The 23,210-nt window shown below is 45.6% G+C and overlaps 1 protein-coding gene across 1 annotated transcript; it reads left to right on the top strand.

The window, feature by feature from the left end:
* The first annotated feature begins 8,464 nt into the window (after nucleotides 1-8,464).
* Nucleotides 8,465-17,762, top strand: LOC311101075 (leucine-rich repeat-containing protein 59-like). The gene is made up of 8 exons (XM_084142122.1): nucleotides 8,465-8,674; nucleotides 8,947-9,065; nucleotides 9,164-9,223; nucleotides 9,627-9,785; nucleotides 12,130-12,234; nucleotides 12,508-12,580; nucleotides 16,413-16,607; nucleotides 16,709-17,762. Exons 2-8 carry the CDS (start codon nucleotides 8,967-8,969, stop codon nucleotides 17,059-17,061), a joined length of 1,044 nt encoding a protein of 347 aa, XP_083998248.1. The 5' UTR covers nucleotides 8,465-8,674; nucleotides 8,947-8,966; the 3' UTR covers nucleotides 17,062-17,762.
* The last annotated feature ends 5,448 nt before the right edge of the window (nucleotides 17,763-23,210 follow it).

Below are 23,210 nucleotides of genomic sequence, written 5' to 3' on the forward strand. Positions count from 1 at the left end.
CATAGTGGTACACCCCTCTGACCTTTCTGTATTGTCATATTGTCTCCAAATGACACCCAATTCCCTGTATAGTGCACTACTTTGACCAGAACCCAATTCCCTGTATAGTGCACTACTTTGACCAGAGCCCAATTCCCTTTATAGTGCACTACTTTGACCAGAGCCCAATTCCCTGTATAGTGCACTACTTTGACCAGAGCCCAATTCCCTTTATAGTGCACTACTTTGACCAGAGCCCAATTCCCTGTATAGTGCACTACTTTGACCAGAGCCCAATTCCCTGTATAGTGCACTACTTTGACCAGAGCCCAATTCCCTGTATAGTGCACTACTTTGACCAGAGCCCAATTCCCTGTATAGTGCACTACTTTGACCAGAGCCCAATTCCCTGTATAGTGCACTACTTTGACCAGAGCCCAATTCCCTGTATAGTGCACTACTTTGACCAGAGCCCAATTCCCTGTATAGTGCACTACTTTGACCAGAGCCCAATTCCCTTTATAGTGCACTACTTTGACCAGAGCCCAATTCCCTGTATAGTGCACCACTTTGACCAGAGCCCAATTCCCTGTATTGTGCACCACTTTGACCAGAACCCAATTCCCTGTATAGTGCACTACTTTGACCAGAGCCCAATTCCCTGTATAGTGCACTACTTTGACCAGAGCCCAATTCCCCGTATAGTGCACTACTTTGACCAGAACCCAATTCCCTTTTAAGTGAAGGTAGTGAGCCATATGGGGAATAGGGTGCCATTTGAAATGCATAGATAGTCTATAAGACACACTACAGATGCCCTCTTCCTTATCCTCAACTATAGGCTGGCTACAGCTCTGTTAGCTAGTGTTCACACACCGTCAGCTCATACACCCCTACCTGTATCCCTTTCACCTACAGTATACTGGACCATGGTTCACTTTTGTAGAATGCTGATTGAAAATGTCAACTGCAAAAAAACAATAAAGTTTTTTGAACTGAAGTCCTTTACCATTTCTTGTTTACATCCAGTGAATGAGACAACTGTGACAAAAGGAGATGAGGAAATGGGGTCACAGCAATAGGTTGGGACCTTTTGACCTACGTGTAAATATGTCATTTGTGTAAATCTGACTACTTCCTGCACAGTGTCAGTGTCTGACAGGATCAGCAAGGTGCTGTGACTCCAAAAAACATGTGATGTGTCCAAAATGGAACCTGATTTGTCTAATGAAAAATGTATCAACACCTACAAAAATGTCCATTAATTATAATCCACATTTCCTTTTGCTGCAGGATTATTTTCCTGTTGTAGCAAACTGGCTCAAATGAAGATCATACAGCTGTATAAATACTATAGTTTACTGTAGTGTTTTTGCAGACTTTACTGTAGTATTTACATTTACATTTTATTTACAGTTAACTATAGTAAAAATACTGTAGTAAAAGAACAAGAATATATTGTAGTGTTTTTGCAGACTAGTATTAATTGGCGCTCAAACAGAATAGGGAACTAACAAAGTCACTAAACACATCCAAACGAAACAGGAGGGGTTCTGAAAGACACTCATGGGGGTGTCTACTGAAAGTTGACTAGCAACAACAACTGGGACCTAAAAGACACCCACCATGAGCGCCCACTACATTTACCCTGAAGAGGCAAACAACAAAAACCCACCAAACTGAAAGACAGGAAGCAAACCAAAAAGTGAAGCAAAATGAAAACAGGGAAGATCAGATAAAGGATTGTTTATCAGAAATCAAATAGGGTGACTCAACTAAAGGTGTTAACCCTCCACATCTCTCAAGCCAACTGGAGCACTGGGCCAGCTGCTCTTGCACATCTAGCATTCCAGTGTTAATACTAATTGTAATTATTTTGCACTATAGCCTATTTATTGCCTTACCTCCATAACTTGCTACATTTGCACACACTGTATATATTTTTCTGTTGTATTTTTTTACTTTGTTTTTTTACCCCATATGTAACTCTGTGTTGTTGTTTTTATCGCACTGCTTTGCTTTATCTTGGCCAGGTCGCAGTTGTAAATGAGAACTTGTTCTCAACTGGCTTACCTGGTTAAATAAAGGTGAAAAAATATATATATATATCCCCTGTGCCAGCAAAGGTGAAACGCCGTCTGACTAACGAGATGACAAGCCAGCACAGGTGTAACACAAACGGACTAACGAGATGACGCCAATCGGTGCGCCCAACGTGCTAACGCGCTAAATCCAACCTCGAAATATAAATGGGAAAACCAAAGCCTGTAACAGTATACTGTAGTATTTACTATAGTGTTTTTGTTTTATTATCTTTGACATAGAAGTAGTGATGTTACGTTTGATACCAGAGCTCCGAGGCATGCGTCGAAATCGCTAAGCAGCTAACTTCGAAGCAGTGTGCTGATGCGTGTATCACTTTATCAGAAGTGCATCATCAATGACTTCCGAAGTTTTGTTTGATCACGTACTTTTTCAAACTGTGTGTTGCAAAAAGCGAGATCCCACTTATTTCGCCGTGGTTCCGGTGCTTTCTTCGATTAAAAGATGCTTTCAAACACCGACCTCTACTAAATATAGTTAGGATTTTGTACAAAAAGTTTCACCTGACCGGTAGTTTAGCAGGTAGGCTTCTCAGACCATTTCGTATTCTGTATGTAAATCCGAAGACGCCGTTTCGTATGTATTAATTTGTAGATGTCCATCGCCCATTTCGTATGATATGTTACTAATTACAATTCGTATTATATGTTACGAATTTGCAAAACGTACAATATGTTACGAATTTCCTAAATGTATGATATGTTACAAATTCTAGCTAGGTGGCTAACGTTAGCTAGGCTAGGGGATAGGGTTAAGTTTAGGAGTTATGTTAAAGAGTTAAGGGAAGGGTTAGCTAAAAGGGTTAGGGAAAGGGTTAGTTAACATGCTAAATAGTTGCAAAGTAGCTGAAAAGTAGTAAGTAGTTGAAAAAGTGCTAATTAGCAAAAATGCTAAAGTTGTCCTTGTTGAGATTTGAACCCTCAACCTTTGAGTTGCTAGACGTTTGTGTTATATGCACACCATCCACCATGACCAAACATCTTATGCATTACCGGGGGCAAACTACCTGCCTTCCAGGACACCTACAGCACCCGATGTAACAGGATGCATAGTCAATATTGGACCTGCCCTCCAGGACACCTACAGCACCCGATGTAACAGGATGCATAGTCAATATTGGACCTGACCTCAACTTCCCCCATAATGCTGTGCTGCAGGATGACACACTCTAAAGCAGGGGTGTCAAACGTACGGCCCGCGGGCCGGATCAGGCCCGCAAACTGGTTTAATCCGGCCCGCGAGATGATTTTGAAAAAAAAAATGGAAAAAAAAAAGTATAAAATGCGCTGCAATTTTTCAATAAAATAAACTGCTGTTCCAATTGCGTCCACTGGATGGCGCAATAGCAATTGTGTTAAGCAAGCAAATTGTTTATAACGGGGCAGAGCAAGTAGGTCAAGCACGTGCAGCCAATGAGCTACTTTGTTTTGCCCGCAATATTTATTACGGCTTCTACTTTTAACATTATGTGCTTTGGCACCCTCATTGCCCCAATATGTCTCTGTCAAAAAAGAGAAAAGTGGACGCAGAGTGCAGAGTGTTCCAAGAAAAATGGTCATCCTATTTATTCACGGAATTGAATGGGAAAGCTGTATGTTTGGTGTGTTCAGAGCATGTTGCAGTGCTGAAAGAATATAACCTTCGTCGCCACTATGTGAGTCTTCATGCCGACAAATATGACAACTTTCAAGGACAGCGGAGATGAGAGAAGGTGAATGAACTGTTGGTGGGTCTGAAGAAACAGCAGTCTGTGTTTACTCACAGCCGAGACATCAGTGACGCTGCAGTGAAAGCTAGCTACCTCATTGCTAATGAAATCGCAGTGGCTTCAAAACCATTTAGTGAGGGTGAATTTGTAAAAACATGCATGATGAAGGCAGCGGAGATTGTGTGCCCTGAAAAGCGGCAGGCTTTTGCAAATATCAGCCTGACAAGAAACACAGTTGCAGACAGGATTTCCGATCTTTTAGTGGATTTGGACAGCCAGTTGAAGCAAAAAGTAAAGTCATTTATTGCGTTTTCGGTTGCAATTGATGAAAGCACGGACATTACAGATGTTGCACAACTGGCCATTTTCATCCGCGGAGTTGATGACACATTGACCGTCACCGAGGAGTTCGTGGAGTTGGTGCCGATGACAGATACAACGACAGCAGCTGATATTTTTACCGCACTCGTCGGCGCGCTGGACAGGGTCGGAGTGGACTGGTCGGCGCGCTGGACAGGGTCGGAGTGGACTGGTCGGCGCGCTGGACAGGGTCGGAGTGGACTGGTCGGCGCGCTGGACAGGGTCGGAGTGGACTGGTCGGCGCGCTGGACAGGGTCGGAGTGGACTGGTCGGCGCGCTGGACAGGGTCGGAGTGGACTGGTCGGCGCGCTGGACAGGGTCGGAGTGGACTGGTCGGCGCGCTGGACAGGGTCGGAGTGGACTGGTCGGCGTGCTGGACAGGGTCGGAGTGGACTGGTCGGCGCGCTGGACAGGGTCGGAGTGGACTGGTCGGCGCGCTGGACAGGGTCGGAGTGGACTGGTCGGCGCGCTGGACAGGGTCGGAGTGGACTGGTCGGCGTGCTGGACAGGGTCGGAGTGGACTGGTCGGCGCGCTGGACAGGGTCGGAGTGGACTGGTCGGCGCGCTGGACAGGGTCGGAGTGGACTGGTCGGCGCGCTGGACAGGGTCGGAGTGGACTGGTCGGCGTGCTGGACAGGGTCGGAGTGGACTGGTCGGCGCGCTGGACAGGGTCGGAGTGGACTGGTCGGCGCGCTGGACAGGGTCGGAGTGGACTGGTCCCGCGCTGTCAGTGTGTTCGCGACCCAACATGTGGCAGACATGAAGCGGTTCAAAGATAAAATAACGGGACTGTTACGGGAGTTTGAGCAACGCTTTCAGATTTATGTTTATGTTTTTATGTTGATGTGCTATTGTTTTTAATTGATTTTATTTGTATATTTAACCTATTCTTGACTCTGTGGTTCTTGCACTTGTTTGGGGAACAGGATTTCATTATTTTTATCTACATTTCTGCCTGAGAAATGACACCCTGATATAGTTCTGTGATCTGTGATATACTTCTGTGAATCACTGAGGCATTGTGTGTTTGTGTGTTCTTTGTCCTCAGAACTTTCAAATAACTTGAGGTGTTTTATGATTAATAGTGATGTTGTGCTTTTGGACACTGTCCTCAGGCTCCAGCTTTATGTTTATATGTTTTTATGTTGATGTGCTATTGTTTTTAATTGATTTTATTTTATTTGTATATTTAACCTATTCTTGACTCTGTGGTTCTTGCACTTGTTTGGGGAACAGGATTTCATTATTTTTATCTACATTTCTGCCTGAGAAATGACACCCCTGATATAGTTCTGTGATCTGTGAAACAGTTCTGTTAATCACTGAGGCATTGTGTGTTTGTCTGTTCTTTTTCTTTAGAATTTTCAAATAAACTTGACGTGTTTTATGATTAATAGTGATGTTGTGCTTGTACTATTTTGGACACACTGTCCTCAGGCTCCAGCTTTATGTTGTATGTTGATCATATTAAAACAAAGAAAACAATCTGAAGTTGTTGTTTTTAAGTTATATATACCATGATTTTTCCGGTCCGGCCCACTTGGGAATAGATTTTCCTCCATGTGGCCCCTGAGCTAAAATTAGTTTGACACCCCTGCTCTAAAGGGTAGTCATGCACAGCAAAATACGTTGATAGGGCCTTTTTAAAATCAGTTTTCTTGGTTCTGTTTTTCCAGGTCTCTGATTTACCCCAGTTTATTCAACAACAAAAAAGAATTATAAAAACAACACAATTTGATTTTCTGTGTTCACAACAATGCTTAAACGACATCAGGGGATTACTTTTGAGGTCTGGGAAAAATATAAGAAACTTTGATTTTTGAGTGTAGTTGCCCTTTAATTTAGTGAGCTTTTTTTTGTTTGTCATTTAGCAGACGCTCTTATCCAGAGCGACTTACAGTTAGTGAATACATATTTTTTTATACTGGCCCCCCGTGGGAATCGAACCCACAACCCTGGCGTTGCAAACGCCATGCTCTATCAACTGAGCTACATCCCTGCCGGCCATTCCCTCCCCTACCCTGGACGACGCTGGGCCAATTGTGCGCCGCCCATGAGTCTCCCGGTCGCGGCCGGCTGCGACAGAGCCTGGATTCGAACCAGGATCTCTAGTGGCACAGTTAGCACTGCGATGCAGTGCCTTAGACCACTGCGCCACTCAGGAGCATGCCCTGCACTGTTGTTTGGTTAGTGGGTTTTCTGTAGTGCAGTAAGGCACATGTGATGTGATTTGGCAGCCAATTGAATGGGTGGCGTAAAAAGGCCAGCAACACTCCGTATTATTCAGAGCCTCATGAAATGACACCATATATACATTCTACAGACCCTACTGAATATTCCCTACAATATTTTTACTGCGGCACCCAGAATAGTTATTGCTCTAAGCCAATATGTATTCCATATACAGTGATTCGCATTAGGGGCATTTATTTGACCTTGGAACATGCTTTAAAACCCAAATGTAATGCAAATGTCACTTAAATATGAACAAATATGAATCATTGTCAATGTTTAGACAATTATTTGTCATATACAGTGCATTCGGAAAATATTCAGACCCCTTCACTTTTTCCACATTCAGCCTTATTCTAAAATTGATTTAAAAAATGTCCTAATCAATTTACACACAATACCCAATAATGACAAAGCGAAAACAGGTTTTTAGAACTGTTTGCAAATGTATTAAAAATAAAAAACAGAAATATACATAAGTATTCAGACCCTTTGCTATGAGACTTGAAATTAAGCTCAGGTGCATCCTGTTTCCATTGATCATCCTTGAGATGTTTCTACAACTTGATTGGAGTCCACCTGTGGTAAATTCAATTGATTGGACATGATTTGGAAAGGCACACACCTGTCTATATAAGATCCCACAGTTGACAATGCATGTCAGAGCAAAAACCAAGCCATGAGGTCGAAGGAATTGTCTGTAGAGCTCCGAAACAGGATTGTATCGAGGCACAGATCTGGGGAAGGGTACCAAAAAATGTCTGCAGTATTGAAGGTCCCCAAGAACACAGTGGCCTCCATCATTCTTAAATGGAAGAAGTTTGGAAACACCAAGACTCTTCCTAGAGCTGGCCGCCCGGCCAAACTGAGCAATTGGGGGAGAAGGGCCTTAGTCAGGGAGGTGACCAAGAACCTGATGGTCACTCTGACAGAGCTCCAGAGTTCCTCTGTGGAGATGGGAGAACCTTCCAGAAGGACAACCATCTCTGCAGCACTCCACCAATCAGGCCTTTATGGTAGAGTGGCCAGACGGAAGCCACTCCTCAGTAAAAGGCACATGACAGCCTGCTGGGAGTTTGCCAAAAGGCACCTAAAAGACTCAGACCATGAGAAACAAGATTATCTGGTCTGATGAAGTCAAGATTGAGCTCTTTGGCCTGAATGCCAAGCTTCACGGCTGGAGGAAACCTGGCACCATCCCTACAGTGAAGCGTGGTGGCAGCATCATGCTGTGGGGATGTTTTCAGCGGCAGGGACTGGAAGACTAGTCAGTATCGAGGGAAAGATTAACAGAGCAAAGTACAGAGAGATCCTTGATGAAAACCTGCTCCATAGTGCTCAGGACCTCAGACTGAGGTGAAGGTTCACCTTCCAACAAGACAATGACCCTAAGCACACAGCCAAGACAATGCAGGAGTGGCCTCGGGACAAGTCTCTGAGTGGCCCAGCCAGAGCCTGGACTTGAACCCGATCAAACATCTCTGGAGAGACCTGAAAATAGCTGTGCAGCGACGCTCCCCATTCAACCTGACAGAGCTTGAGAGGATCTGCAGAGAAGAATGGGAGAAACTCCCCAAATACAGGTGTGCCGAGCTTGTAGTGTCATACCTAAGAAGATTCGAGGCTGTAATCCCTGCCGAAGGTGCTTCAACAAAGTACTGAGTGAAGGGTCTGAATACTTATGTAAATGTTATATTTCTGTTTTTAATTTAATCCATTTTAGAATAAGTCTGTAACGTAACAAAATGTGGAATAAGTTAAGGGGTCTGAATACTTTCCGAATGCACTGTAAACTGTGAATGCTTTTCATGTCTTAATGTGTTATTGATTCCCACAGGGGGTATGAAAAAATAAATAATAATGTATGCACTAACTGTAAGTCGCTCTGGATAAGAGCGTCTGCTAAATGACTAAAATGTAATGTAATGTTATTGAAACTAAATAATTGTATTGTAGACTATGCTGAACAGCAATAAAGAAAGAACTGAAAGACCTTCCACTGTGTGTGTGACTTGCCAGTTGCTCCTCCAAGCTGTAGGTGGCGATATGCTCTGAAATGTCGCGTCATTGGCCCAACTGGACGGTTCATTCAATGACGTGGACTTTCATTGTAACCATTAACTGCAGCCTCAATACCTCCACACGAGATTTGTCAGCGATTTAATCACATTCTACGACTATTTTGCGAACTGATTTTAAAGTAGACATTCTTGTAGTATTTATTCCTAGGAATAGAAGGTTTGAGACGCGTGAAAACCTATAGAAAACGGCGGTGATTTCTCAGTGAAACAGGTGAGTACTTTCACTAACGTTACTGTAGTCTGTACCAAGAAAAGGTTACTTTGCTGCGCTGTCACTACGTTAGCTGTCAACGTAGAAACTGTAGCACGCTAGAAGAGAAAGTGTAACTTTAGTCATCTTAGCTACGAAGTGATTGCAACGTATCTTACGTTAGCTAGCTACTTTATGCTTCCTCACAAACTTTTTGGCTAGATAGGCTACAGATAATAGAATAGCTATGTTTGAAAGTTTCTGTTTTCACAATCATTTGTATTTTCTCCCAGCCCCCCACCCAAAACTCAGGATGAGTAAAAACAAGGTGTTGAATCTGAAGGACAAAATCGATGGCAACGAGATGGATCTGAGCCTCTGTAACCTCACTGAAGTTCCTGTTAAAGAACTGGTAGGTCAACAATGGCACACTCACACCACATTACCTTTATAAAGCCATGTATTATAGGCAGTAGTCTTGTTATCATACTGTTATGTGTGTGCTTTCAGGCTGGCTTCCCTAAAGTCACAGTCCTGGATCTGTCCTGCAACAACATCACCTCCCTGCCTGTGAGTAACCTTGAATGAACCCAGCCCCAAAGCCAAACACTGGTCACCACAATCTTCAGTTCGGTCAGTTGTGTTAGCGCTGGACTTCAAAGCCTGCTCACAATGTTGCTCTCCTCTGAAGACAAGTGGCTAATGTATTTTAAAGTAGATATTCGTTTAAAGACTAATGTATGGTAGCAACCCAGCCGGATGGTCAAGGAGTTGTACTACAATGTATTAACAGGAGAGGTGTATGGGTAGAGGAGAGGAGAGGGGTGTAGGGGTTAACAGCACTAGTGTACCTTGAGTTTCCTCCGAGCGTTGAACTCGCGCAGACATCCCACTGTCTCCTGTATGGATCATAGACGCCACAGAGAGATGAGTATTACAGACTGTACATAACTGTGTGTGTGGGTGTGTCCAGCTGGAGTTCTGCAGCCTCAGTCACCTGGTCAAGGTGGACCTCAGTAAGAACCAACTGACCGTTCTACCTGATGATCTGGGTCGCCTTGGCAACCTGCAACACCTGGACCTGTACAACAACAAGCTGACAATTCTGCCTGTCAGCTTCTCACAGCTCAAGGTAGGTAATACACACACACACTAGAAGTGGGAATTGCCAGGGACCTCACGATACTCAACCATATCTAATCACTGAAGTCATTAACCAGACAATGACTTGCCCTCTATTTAATTAGAAAACAAAGGGATTAGCATGTTTAAAGAGGGAAGCATGTTTCACCATTGGCACCCATGTTATTTTGTACCCGTATTTTACCAGGTAAGTTGACTGAGAACACATTCTCAACGACCTGGGGAATAGTTACAGGGGAGCGGAATGAGCCATCCGGAAGCTGGGGATGATTAGGTGGCCATGATGGTATGAGGGCCAGATTGGGAAATTAGCCAGGACACCAGGGTTAACACCCCTACTCTTACGATAAGTGCCATGAGATCTTTAGTGACCACAGAGAGTCAGGACACACATTTAACGTCCCATCCGAAAGACAGCACCTTACACATGGCAATGTCCCCAATCACTGCCCTGGGGCATTGGGATATGTTTTTAGACCAGAGGAAAGAGTGCCTCCTACTGGCCCTCCAACACCACTTCCAGCAGCATCTGGTCTCCCATCCAGGGACCGACCAGGACCAACCCTGCTTAGCTTCAGAGGCAAGCCAGCAGTGGGATGCAGGGTGGTATGTTGCTGGTCAAGATCTGCCCGGGTATAGTTCCCCTCACCAAGCTCTTCTAGAGCAGTAGTTCAAGCAGGCAAACTACAGCACAATATGAGGGCCATGTTCACTGATGCCATTCTGCTGGAAATAAATTGGACCAGGAACTAGAGTTAATTTATTAAAAGTAAATCAAATGTTATTTTCTACATGCACCAAATACAACAGGTGTAGACATTACAGTGAAATGCTTACTTAACCAACAATGCAGTTTAAGATAAAAAAAAAAAAAAGCAAATAATTAAAGAGCAGCAATAAAATAACAGTAGGGAGGTTATATACAGGGGGTACCGGTACAGAGTCAATGTGCGGGGGCACCGGTTAGTCGAGGTAATATGTACATGTGGGTAGAGTTAAAGTGACTATGCATAGATAATAAACAGAGTAGCAGCAGCATAAAAGAGGGGGTTGGGGTAGGGTGGGGTGTGGGGGCAATGCAAAAAGTCTGGGTAGCCATGATTAGCTGTTCAGGAGTCTTATGGCTTGGGGATAGAAGCTGTTCAGAAGCCTTTTGGACCTAGACTTGGCGCTCCGGTACCGCTTGCCGTGCGGTAGCAGAGAGAACAGTCTATGACTAGGGTGGCTGTAGTCTTTGATAATTTGTATGGCCTTCCTCTGACATCGCCTGGTATAGAGGTCCTGGATGGCAGGAAGCTTGGCCCCAGTGATGTACTGGGCCGTACGCACTACCCTCTGTAGTGCCTTGCGGTCGGAGGCCGAGCAGTTGCCATACCAGGCGGTGATGCAGTCAGGATGCTCTCGATGGTGCAGCTGTAGAACTTTTTGAGGATCTGAGGACCCATGCAACATCTTTTCAGTCTCCTGAGGGGGAATGGGCTTTGTCGTGCCCTCTTCACGACTGTCTTGGTGTGTTTGGACCATGATAGTTTGTTGGTGATGTGGACACCAAGGAACTTGAAGCTCTCAACCTGTTCCACTACAGCCCCGTAGATGAGAATGGGGGCGTGCTCAGTCCTCTTTTTATTCCCTGTAGTCCATGATCCTCTCCTTTGTCTTGGTCACGTTGAGGGAGAGGTTGTTATCCTGGCACCACACAATAAGCCCACAAATAAGTGGGCTTAATGCGTGTGTGTGGAAATACTGCTGACTTTGCAAAATGAGTTAGTGATGATACTTCTCATGTAATAGATGCCAGAGGGGCATAGTGTTCCGAGAAGCTATAAAAGTTTCAAATGGTGCGCGGAATGAAAAATTTATTCACCCCCGGGTCCCAAAAGTCCAATTTTTACCACTATTATTCATTAATATGGTTATCTGCTTAATTCTATTATATATATATATATATATATATTAGTAATATTTACTGTTACTTAATTTATTTTTGGTGGACACAGATATTAATCAGAAAAAATTGTAAATCCCTGTGAATTAGATGGGAATAAACTTTGAATCCGACCATCAACAGTAGGAAAAGCTAACTGTAATCAACCAATCCATAACCTTTCACGACAATCTGAAAATTCTATTGTTAGACAGTTAATTACAAACAGTTTTAAAAACACTTAAGTCATTTGTGCCTTTCATCACCAAGACTACACAGTGAACTCTACAATAAGCCAGCTATCTTTGACCACAGTGGCATATGGATGGAGGTTGAAGACATTCAACATTTTACACAGTCTCAACAGGCTTCTTTTTTTCTGTGTGTGTGCGTGCGTGCGTGTGTACAGAACCTGAAGTGGCTGGATCTGAAGGACAACCCTCTGGAAATCAACCTGGCCAAGGCTGCAGGAGACTGTCTGGATGAGAAACAGTGTAAACAATGTGCTGCCAGGGTAAGACTGGGAGGGAGAGATGAGAAGGTAGGCAGAGAGAAGTTGAGGAGATTCAGCAACTCTTGGAGGACAATGGAAGTTGATGATAAAAGCTTCTTCATTGTTAAAGGAGCAGAGGGAGGGAGGAAAGAGGGGGATGAATAAAGGAGGTGGTGAAGGGAAGTAGAGATACAAATAGAAATTAAGGGAGGAGAGGGGGAGGAAGCAAACGTTGGGATAGACTAGAGGTTTGTTTGGTTCTAGCATGTCGTTTCAACTACAATGTGATTGTAGGTGCTCCAGCTCATGAGGATCCTTCAGGACGAGGTAGACAAAGAGAGGGAGCGGCGCCTCCTAAAGGACAAAGGTAGGTACTACAATGCAGGTGCCAGTGGTCAGTCAACGGGCTCTGCCTGGGGCTCTGCCTGGGGCTGTGTCCAACATGGCACCCTTTTCCCTATGTAGTGCAGTACTTTTGACCAAAGCATAGGGCTCTAATCAAAAGTAGTGCACTATATGGGGGAAAAGGGTGCCATTTGGGACATAACCTAGGATTGCTAGAAGCGATCAAATAAAATGTTATTGGTCGCATACACATATTTAGCAGATGTTATTGCGGGTGTAGTGAAATGCTTGTGTTCCTAGCTCCAACAGTGCAGTAATATCTAACAATACACAGAAATACACGCATCTAAAAGTAAAATAATGGAATTAAGAAATATATAAATATTAGGACGAGCTATGTCGTAGTCCGGATTATAAATATGTATATATACGAGCAATGTCGTAGTCCGGAGTATAAATATGTACAGTACCAGTCAAAAGTTTGGACACACCTACTCATTTCAGGGTTTTTCCTTATTTTTACTATTTTTTACATTGTAGAATAATAGTGAAGACAAAACTACTAAATAAAAAATATGGACTCATGTAGTAACCAAAGAAGTGTTAAACAAATCAAAAATATTTTATATTTGAGATTCTTCAAAGTAGCCATCCTTTGCCTTGATGACAGTGTTGCACACTATTGGCATTCTCTCAACCAGATTCATGTGGTAGTCACCTGGAATGCATTTCAATTAACAGGTGTGCCTTGTTAATTTGTGGAATTTCTTTCATTCTTAATGCGTTTGGGCCAATCAGTTGTGTTGTGACAAGGTAGGGGGGGGTACACAGAAGATAGCCTTATTTGGTAAAAGACCAAGTCCATTTTATGTCAAGAACAGCTCAAATAATCAAAGAGAAACGACAGTCCATCATTACTTTAAAAAGGAGAAGAACTTTGAAAGAGGGGACTGTGTGAATCAGGCATTCATGGTCGAATTGCTGCAAAGAAACCACTACTAAAGGAAGAATATGTGGATAGAATAGTATATGTACCGCAGTAGTTAGATAGGATGGCATTGACTAGAATACAGTACATACATTTAAAGTGGGTAAAACAGTATATAAACATGATTAAAGTGTCCAGTGTTCCATTATTAAAGTGACCAGTTACATAAGGCAGCAGCCTCTAAGGTGCAGGGTTGAGTAACCGGGTGGTAGCCGGCTAGTGACAGTGACTAAGTTCAGGGCAGGGTACTGGGTGGAGGCCGGCTAGTGATGGCTATTTAACAGTGATGGCCTTGAGATAGAAGCTGTTTTTCAGTCTCTTGGTCCCAGCTTTGATGCACCTGTACTGACCCCGCCTTCTGGATGATAGCGGGGTGAACTCGGGTGGCTGAGGTCCTTGATGATCTTTCTGGCCTTCCTGTGACATCGGGTGCTGTAGATGTCCTGGAGGGCAGGCAATGTGCCCCCGGTGATGCGTTGGGCAGACTGCACCGCCCTCTGGGGAGCCCTGCGGTTGCGGACGGTGCAGTTGCCGTACCAGGCGGTGATACAGCCTGACAGGATGCTCTCAATTGGTCACCTGTAAAAGTTTGTGAGGGTCTTAGGGGCCAAGCCGAATTTCTTCAGCCTCCTGAGGCCTTCTTCACCACACTGTCTGTGTGGGTGGACCATTGTCAGTGATTGGTACGCCGAGGAACTTGAAGCTTTTCACCTTCTCCACTGCGGCCCCGTCGATGTGGATGGGGGCATGCTCCCTTTGCTGCCTCCTGAAGTCCACGATCTGCTCCTTCGTTTTGTTGAGGGAGAGGTTATTTTCCTGGCACAACTGGAGGGGGCTGAGCATGCATCCTTGTGGGGCCCCTGTGTTGAGGATCAGGGTGGTGGAGGTGTTGTTTCCTACCTTCTCCACCTGGGGGCAGCCCATCAGGAAGTGCAGGACTCAGTTGCTCAGGTCGGGGTTCAGACCCAGGGCCCCGATTTAAAAAAATAAATAAATAAATAAAGATTTTAAATAAAAAGAATAAATCAAAATAATAGTACTTTTTACACCTTTTTCTCCCCAATTTCGTGATATCCAATTGTCCCATCGCTGCAACTCCCGTACAGACTCGGGAGAGGTGAAGGTTGAGGGCTACGCGTCCTCCGAAACACTAACCTGCCAAGTCGCACTGCTTCTTGACACACTGCTCGCTTAACCCGGAAGCCAGCCACACCAATGTGTCGGAGGAAACAACATACAACTGGCAACCGTGTCAGCGTGCATGCGCCCGGCCTGCCACAGGAGTCGCTAGAGCGCGATGGGACAAGTACATCCCGGCCGGCCAAACCCTCCCCTAACCTGGACGACGCTGGGCCAATTGTGCGTCGCTTCATGGGTCTCCCAGTCGCGGTCGGCTGCGACACAGCCCGGGATCTAACCCAGATCTGTAGTGATGCCTCAAGCGTTGCATTGCCTTAGACCGCTGCGCCACTCGGGAGGCCTCAGGGCCCCGAGCTTAGTGATGAGCTTGGAGGGTACTATGGTGTTGATGGCTGAGCTGTAGTCAATGAACAGCATTCTTACATAGGTATTCCTCTTGTCCAGATGGAATAGTGCAGTGCGATGGCGATTGCATAATCCGTGGATCTATTGGGGCGGTATGCAAATTGCAGTGGGTCTAGGGTGTCACGTAAGGTGATATGATCCTTAACTAGCTTCTCAAAGCACTTCATGATGACAGAAGTGAGTGCTACGGAGCGATGGTCCAGTTACCTTTGCGTTCTTGGGTACAGGAACAATAGTGGACATCTTGAAGCAAGTGGGGACAGCAGACTGGGACAGGGAGATATTTAATATGTCCGTAAACACTCCAGCCAGCTGGTCTGCGCATGCTCTGAGGACACCGCTAGGGTTGCCATCTGGGCCAGCAGCCTTGCGAGGGTTAACATGCAGGTAACATGTCTTACTCACGTCGGCCACGGAGAATGAGGGCTCACAGTCCTCGGGAGCGTCCCGCGTCGGTGGCACTGTGTTATCCTCAAAGCGGGCGAAGCTTGTCCAGGAGCAAGACGTTAGTGTCCACGATGTGGCTGGTTTTCCCTTTGTAATCCGCGATTGTCTGGAGTCCCTGCCACATACGTCTCACTATGGGTTCGCTCGTGTTATTTCCGACTTTTTTAACATTGTTAGCTCAGAGCAACTGATATCACTGACTATCTAGCTTGCCATGATTTATAGCTAGGAATTTGATAAAATTGAATAAACATTATTATTCCCCACTGGGCAATCATTGAACGAGACCACAAACATGTTAATGGAAGCAGCGGGAGAAATAAAAAGAGTGTACAAAACATTAAGAACACCTTCCTAATATTGAGTTGCCCCCCTTCTGCCCTCAGAACAGCCTCAATTCGTCGGGGCATGGACTCTACAAGGTGTCGAAAGCGTTCCACAGGGATGATGGCCCATATTGACTCCAATGCTTCCCACAGTTGTGTCAAGTTGGCTGGATGTCCTTTTGGTGGTGGACCATTCTTGATACACGGGAAACTGTTGAGTGTGAAAAACCCAGCAGCGTTGCAGTTCTTGACACAAACCATTGCGCCTGGCTCCTACTACCATACCCTGTTCAAGGGCACTTAAATATTTTGTCTTGCCCATTCACCCTCTGAATGGCACACATATACAATCCGTCTCAAGGCTTCAAAATCCTTCTTTTAACATGTCTCCTCCCCTTCATCTACACTGATTTGAAGTATTTAACAAGTGACATCAATAAGGGATCATAGCTGGAAAGAGCATGTTTTGTACACAGTGTATATTGCACATGACAGAGTGAACATATCAAAGCTTATGTTAATATTTTGTATTTCTTCTATCGCGTTAGAACTGGAGAAGAAGAAAGAGACGAAGCAGAGAGAGAGGGAGGCGAAAGAGAGGGAGGCTCGTAAACGAGAGAAGGCAGAGGCGAAGCAGAGGAAGAGGAAGGAGTACAACGCTCACGTGGCTGCCTTGGCCGTCCAGGAACAGAAGAATAAGAGAAAAGAAGAGAAGAAAAAGCGTAATGGACAGATAGCAGCAGGTATGCAATGGGCGCGTTCCAGGTTGTCTTTCATGCAGTCGTGCAGTGCTCGTGTTGACTATACAGCGAACATCACTTACGTCACTCCTCTCTCTCTCCAGATAAGAAAGCAGCAGCTGAATCCGCCCCCAAAGCCCGAAGGCGCTCTCTCATTGGCCTGCTTTTCAAGCTCCTCCTCCTGGTGCTGCTGGGATTAGCTGGAGTTGTCGGGGTGTGTCAACTGACGGGGCTAAAGGAGGCGGCGGTGTGCGCACCAATCAACATTGCTGTGGACGACGGCTTATCCTGGATCCGGGAACAGGAAGTAGATGTGAGGGTCAGAGAGCTGGTACAGGAAGTGGATTTCAGAGCCAGAGAGCTGCTGCAGAAACTGACCTCTCTGGCGCCGCATTTCCTCGAACCGCTCGGAGTCGCTCCCACGGCAACGGAACCCGTGGAAACATTAGAAAACTGAGGAAGGAAGGACTGACGAGAAAAAAAGAAAGATGGACGACCAGCTTAAATTCCTATGGAATTTCGTCGCTCCTGGTTTCCTCTGTTTTGTATGATCTGTTTTTAACCAGTGGCTGTCTGCGTCACAAGTCACTCACACCCTAGTCTCACTTCCTAGTTCCCTACAGTATGGGACTCTATTCCAAAGTAGTGCAGTATTAAAAAGGGAATAGAGTGTGATTGGAGACTTGCCCTGTGACTCATGTGCACACTCCCAAGTCAACCCCCAGCCCCTACTACCCTGTAGATCTGAACGGTCTGGATAGGTGTATTCTATATGGTGGAAACTCAAACTTGCCCATCAGAGGGCAAGGTAAAGATACGATATATACCTGTCCATTCCTTTCATATCTACACAGGTGCACAGGGCGTAAAAGGTAGGGGTTGATTTGGGATTGAGCACTAGTGACAGACCCTGTCTGTGCTGTGTCAAAGTCTTAAGAGTCCAACTGCCAATCAGAGCCAGGTATAGGCCAGAATTTGAGCCAATCATATTATAAATGGTATCTTTGGTTGGTTGGGGCAGTCTGAGCATGTGCAGTGAGGCTGTAAATATGGAGTAATCCTGTGTGTCTACCATCTGGGGCAAGTTGGCTGCACTCCTTTTTGTAACGCTTTCTCTGCTCAAGGACTGTCAACATCAATAAATGCCTTTAAGCTGGAGGATTGTCTCTGTAGTTTTTGCAGAGACGTGTACATGAGAATGGAGCATCGTGGCCTGCCTCAGTTTATTGAATCAATGGAAAACCTTTTCTAATCAATGGAAAAATCTATCAAATCCTCTTACCACTTTTAACCGTACATTTGAGTTACAAAACACTTTCTCTGACAAACAACCTTGACGGCAACGATACGTCTTTGTTTTACAGGGAAAGGGGACACCTAGTCAGTTGCACAACTGAATGCATTCATTTTAGTCATTTAGCAGACGCTCTTATCCAGAGCGACTAACAGTTAGTGAGTGCATACATTATTATTTTGTTCATACTGGCCCCCCGTGGGAATCGAACCCACAACCCTGGTGTTGCAAACGCCATGCTCTACCAACTGAGCTACATCCCTGCCGGCCATTCCATTCCCTCCCCTACCCTGGACGACGCTGGGCCAATTGTGCGCCGCCCCATGGGTCTCCCGGTCGCGGCCGGCTACGACAGAGCCTGGCTACGACAGAGCATTCAACTGAAATGTCTTCCTCATTTAACCTCAGACATTCACCTGATTGGAAAAGGTAGGTCACTACATAAGCTCTTGGTTAATCATCCAAATAAAATGCAACTCAACTCATTCACGTTTGAAAACGGTACTTTTATGAACAGTCCATGTTTCTGACCATCAAATCTGCTGCGCTGTGGAGTCTAGTGTCTAGATAACGAGCGTGAATGGAGTTCAGGGAATCCTTTGTAGACCCACTGAGTAACCATAAACTATTATAGTTAATATAGTTGAGGCATGGAGTTTTCCCTGACCATGTATAAACAGTCGTTTTCAGTTCAATTCAACAGTAGCCTCCCGAGTGGCGCAGTGGTCTAAGGCTGTGCCACTAGAGATCCTGGTTCCCTGGTTCGAATCCAGGCTCTGTCGTAGCTGGCCGAGACCGGGAGACCCATGGGGCGGCGCACAATTGGCCCAGCGTCGTCCAGGGTAGGGGAAGGGAGGGAATGGCCGGCAGGGATGTAGCTCAGTTGGTAGAGCATGGCGTTTGCAACGCCAGGGTTGTGGGTTCAATTCCCACAGGGGGCCAGTATGAAAAATAAAATAATGTATGCACTCACTAATTGTAAGTCGCTCTGGATAAGACCGTCTGCTAAATGACTAAAATGTAAATGTAAAATGTAGCCTATAGCAGCCACAGGCCAGGGGATCATTAGTCCAATCAAAACGCACCGTTCTAGGTATCCGACTACCTAGAATGCCTTGCTCCGACACAGGAGGAAGTCTTTGGGTGGTGCCCTGCCAGAATAGGAGAAAGTTGCCCCTAAACACTAATCTAAGGTTTGTTTTACATTCCCTACCCAAAAGGTTAAGGTTAGGATTGGGGGCGGGTTAGCTGATCCTAGATCTGTGCCTAAGGACAACTTCTACCAATGCCCAATTCCGTTCCTCCCCCTTCTCATCGACGTGCGCACCCGTACACTCCCCCTTCCCCCCCCATGGATTTAAAAGGAATGGACAGGTGTAGGAAATGTGTTGAAAAGTCCCTCGAATTCATGATCTCTCTTTGAATAACTAAAGTAAGGATGACCAACATACTGCAGTCCTTTACAAAGGTTTTCCCTAGTTACGGATGTGATGGACACCACATATAAAACCCTGCTTACCTTGTGGAAGTGGAACCTTTTGAACATGCTGACTTTGTTGTCCAGACTGATATTCGCCTCGAACTTACGGATCCCCAGTTTGGTCACCCCTGATGGACCACAGCACAGCTGTTACTGTGGCAGCACAATCACAGTGTTCTAAAACCAGATTTTAAATTCCAAACATTCTAAAATATCAATATCAATCTCTGGCGTAGTGAAATATCTCTGTGCGTACCGTAGCAGATCACCATCCGTGTGACCTCTTTGCACAGGCCTTTGCCTCTGTAACTGGGCTCTACACATAAAGACAGGCAAAAGCGGTGTGATTGATAGAAAACCAGGAGTGTCTGATCAATGACATTAATTGACCAATTGAGTGCCAACAAGGAAAGGAGTGACTGGAATTTTGCACCATTGTTGTTAACTGTTCGTCAGGAGCTTCATGAAATGGGTTTCCATGGCCGAGCATGCACAAAGCGAGGTCCATACAGACATTGTTTGACAAGATCGGTGTGGAAGAACTTGACTCGTACCCCCCTACCTTGTCACAACACAACTGATTGGCTCAAACGCATTAAGGAAAGAAATTCCACAAATTAACTTTTAAGAAGGCACACCTGTTAATTGAAATGCATTCCAGGTGACTACCTCATGAAGCTGGTTGAGAGAATGCCAAGAGTGTGCAAAGCTGTCATCAAGGCAAAGGGTGACTATTTGAAGAATCTCAAATATAAAATATATTTTGATTTGTTTAACACTTTTTTGGTGTCCCGTGTAGCTCAGTTGGTAGAGCATGGCGCTTGCAATGCCAGGGTTGTGGGTTCGATTCCCACGGGGGGCCAGTATGAAATAAAAACATGTAAGATGTAAAAAAACTAACTGTAAGTCGCTCTGGATAAGGGTGTCTACTAAAATGTAAATGTAATCCATGAAAGAAGCACAAGCTGGTCCAAGCTTCCACACCACTACAGGAGAAGATCTGCTCTCATCATGACAAACTGCTGGAGGTTTACTGTCGTACCGATCACCAGTGTATCTGTTATCTGTGTACAGTGGATGAACATAAAGGCCATGAGATAGTATCAACTGAGAGACAGGTAAAATACATGGAAACTACTACATTTAGCATCAATCTGTATCCATATTTTGATACCATGATATATATTTTAAAGATGCGTGCGGTTTCAATACGATTTTATTCTGGCCATTATTTTACCATTGTCTAAGAAGAAGCCATCGAGCAAGTCGAGAATGATTTTACTGTCCTAAGTTCAGTAATGAGTTGTGTACTGTAATAAAGCAATAACCCACGGGGCAAAAACTGGTTGAATCAATGTTGTTTCCACGTCATTTCAACAACAAAAGCAATTCAATGTGATGATGTTGAATCAACGTGGAAAACTGATTGGATTTGCAAAAAGTCATCAACGTAAGGAATTATTTTTTATTTTTTTAAACACCTTTAAACTAAATCCAACGACATGGTGAATTTTTTTGTTGATTTCACATTGAATTCACAGTAGTTGACAACTCAACCAAATGTAAATCAAAACTAGACAAACTGACTGTGCCCAGTGGGAAGTATGATATGATTAAACTAGATTTATCTATAGGTAAACATTAAAGCTGGGGATTCCATCTTTAACTAACACCCACTACCTAAGCATACACACACACACACACGCACTTGATTGATACCGACTTGTACATGTGTGAAATAGGACAAAAATAAGCACCCACCAAATTATTATTATTACACATATACACACACACACACATACTATGATCAGAGTGTGATTCAGAGGAGGCTGGTGGGACGAGTTATAGGAGGACGGGCTTATTGTAATGGCTGGAATGGAATAAATGGAACGAAGTCAAACAAGTGGTTTCATATGTTTGATACCGGTCCATTTATTACATTCCAGACATTACAATGGGCCCGCCCTCCTATAGCTCCTCCCACCAGCCTCCACTGGTGTGATTGTATGGTGATTGTAGTGTGTTTGCTATCAGGGGCAGGTGGAGGAGTCCCAGAGGAGATCCCAGCAGAGGATCCAGGAGAGAGAGAAGGATCATCAGGAGCAGGACAGGCTTCAGGCTCTATCACCGTGAGTACTACAGGAGCTAGTTGATACAGCTAACCTGGCTAGCTAGGACTATACCTGGCCCACTGTCAGTCTCTCCTCACCCCTCACTCTCTCTCCTTCTTCCTCCTCTCGCTGTCCCTATTCCACCTACCTATTAACTCTTTCTCCCTCTCTCCCTCTCCACTCTGCCCCCCCCCTCCACTCTGCCCCCCCTCCCCCTCCCCCTCCACTCTGCCCCCCCCTCCCCCTCCACTCTGCCCCCCCTCCCCCTCCCCCTCCACTCTGCCCTCCCCTCCACTCTGCCCCCCCCTCCACTCTGCCCCCCCTCCCCTCTGCCCCCCCCTCCACTCTGCCCCCCCTCCCCTCTACTCTGCCCTCCCCCCCAATATGCCCCCCCTTCCACTCTTCCCTCCCCTCCCTCCACTCTGCCCCCCCCTCCCCTCTACTCTGCCCTCCCCCCAATCTGCCCCCCCTCCACTCTGCCCTCCCCCTCCAATCTGCCCCCCCTCCACTCTGCCCTCCCCCTCCACTCTGCCCTCCCCCTCCACTCTGCCCCCCCTCCACTCTGCCCTCCCCTCCACTTTGCCCTCCCCCCTCCACTCTGCCCCCCCTTCCACTCTTCCCCCCCTCCACTCTGCCCCCCCCCCTCCACTCTGCCCCCCCCCCTCCACTCTGCCCCCCCCCTCCACTCTGCCCTCCTGCCACTTTCAAAAGAAATCAGCCAAGACCTCAGAAGGAAACATTGTAGACCTCCACAAGTCTGGTTCATCCTTGGGAGCAATTTCAAAACGCCTGAAGGTACCACGTTCATCTGTACAAACAATAGTATGCAAGTATAAACACCATGGGACCACGCAGCCGTCATACCGCTCAGGAAGGAGACGCATTCTGTCTCCTATAGATGAACGTACTTTGGTGCGAAAAGTACAAATCAATTCCTGAACAACAGCAAAGTGCCTTGTGAAGATGCTGGAGGAAACAGGTACAAAAGTATCTATGTCCACAGTAAAACGAGTCCTATATCGACATAACCTGAAAGGCCGCTCAGCAAGGAAGAAGCCACTGCTCCAAAACTGCCATAAAAACCCAGACTACGGTTTGCAACTGCACATGGGGACAAAGATCGTACTTTTTGGAGAAATGTCCTCTGGTCTGATGAAACAAAAATAGAACTGTTTGGCCATAATGACCATCGTTATGTTTGGAGGAAAAAGGGTAGCTTGCAAGCCGAAGAACACCATCCCAACCGTGAAGCACGGGGTGGCAGCATCATGCTGTGGGGGTGCTTTGCTGCAGGAGGGACTGGTGCACTTCACAAAATAGATGGCATCATGAGGAAGGAAAATAATGTGGATTTATTGAAGCAACATCTCAAGACATCAGTCAGGAAGTTAACGCTTGGTCGCAAATGGGTCTTCCAAATGGACAATGACCCCAAGCATACTTACAAAGTTGTGGCAAAATGGCTTAAGGACAACAGAGTCAAGGTATTGGAGTGGCCATCACAAAGCCCTGACCTCAATCTTATAGAACATTTCTGGGCAGAACTGAAAAAGCGTGTGCGAGCAAGTAGGCCTACAAACCTGACTCAGTTACACCAGCTCTCTCAGGAGGAATGGGCCAAAATTCACCCAACTTATTGTGGGAAGCTTGTGGAAGGCTACCCGAAACGTTTGACCCAAGTTAAACAATTTAAAGGCAATGCTACCAAATACCAATTGAGT

This window comes from Coregonus lavaretus (genome assembly GCF_964263955.1).
Source record: "Coregonus lavaretus genome assembly, chromosome: 25".
Taxonomy (NCBI): domain Eukaryota; kingdom Metazoa; phylum Chordata; class Actinopteri; order Salmoniformes; family Salmonidae; genus Coregonus; species Coregonus lavaretus.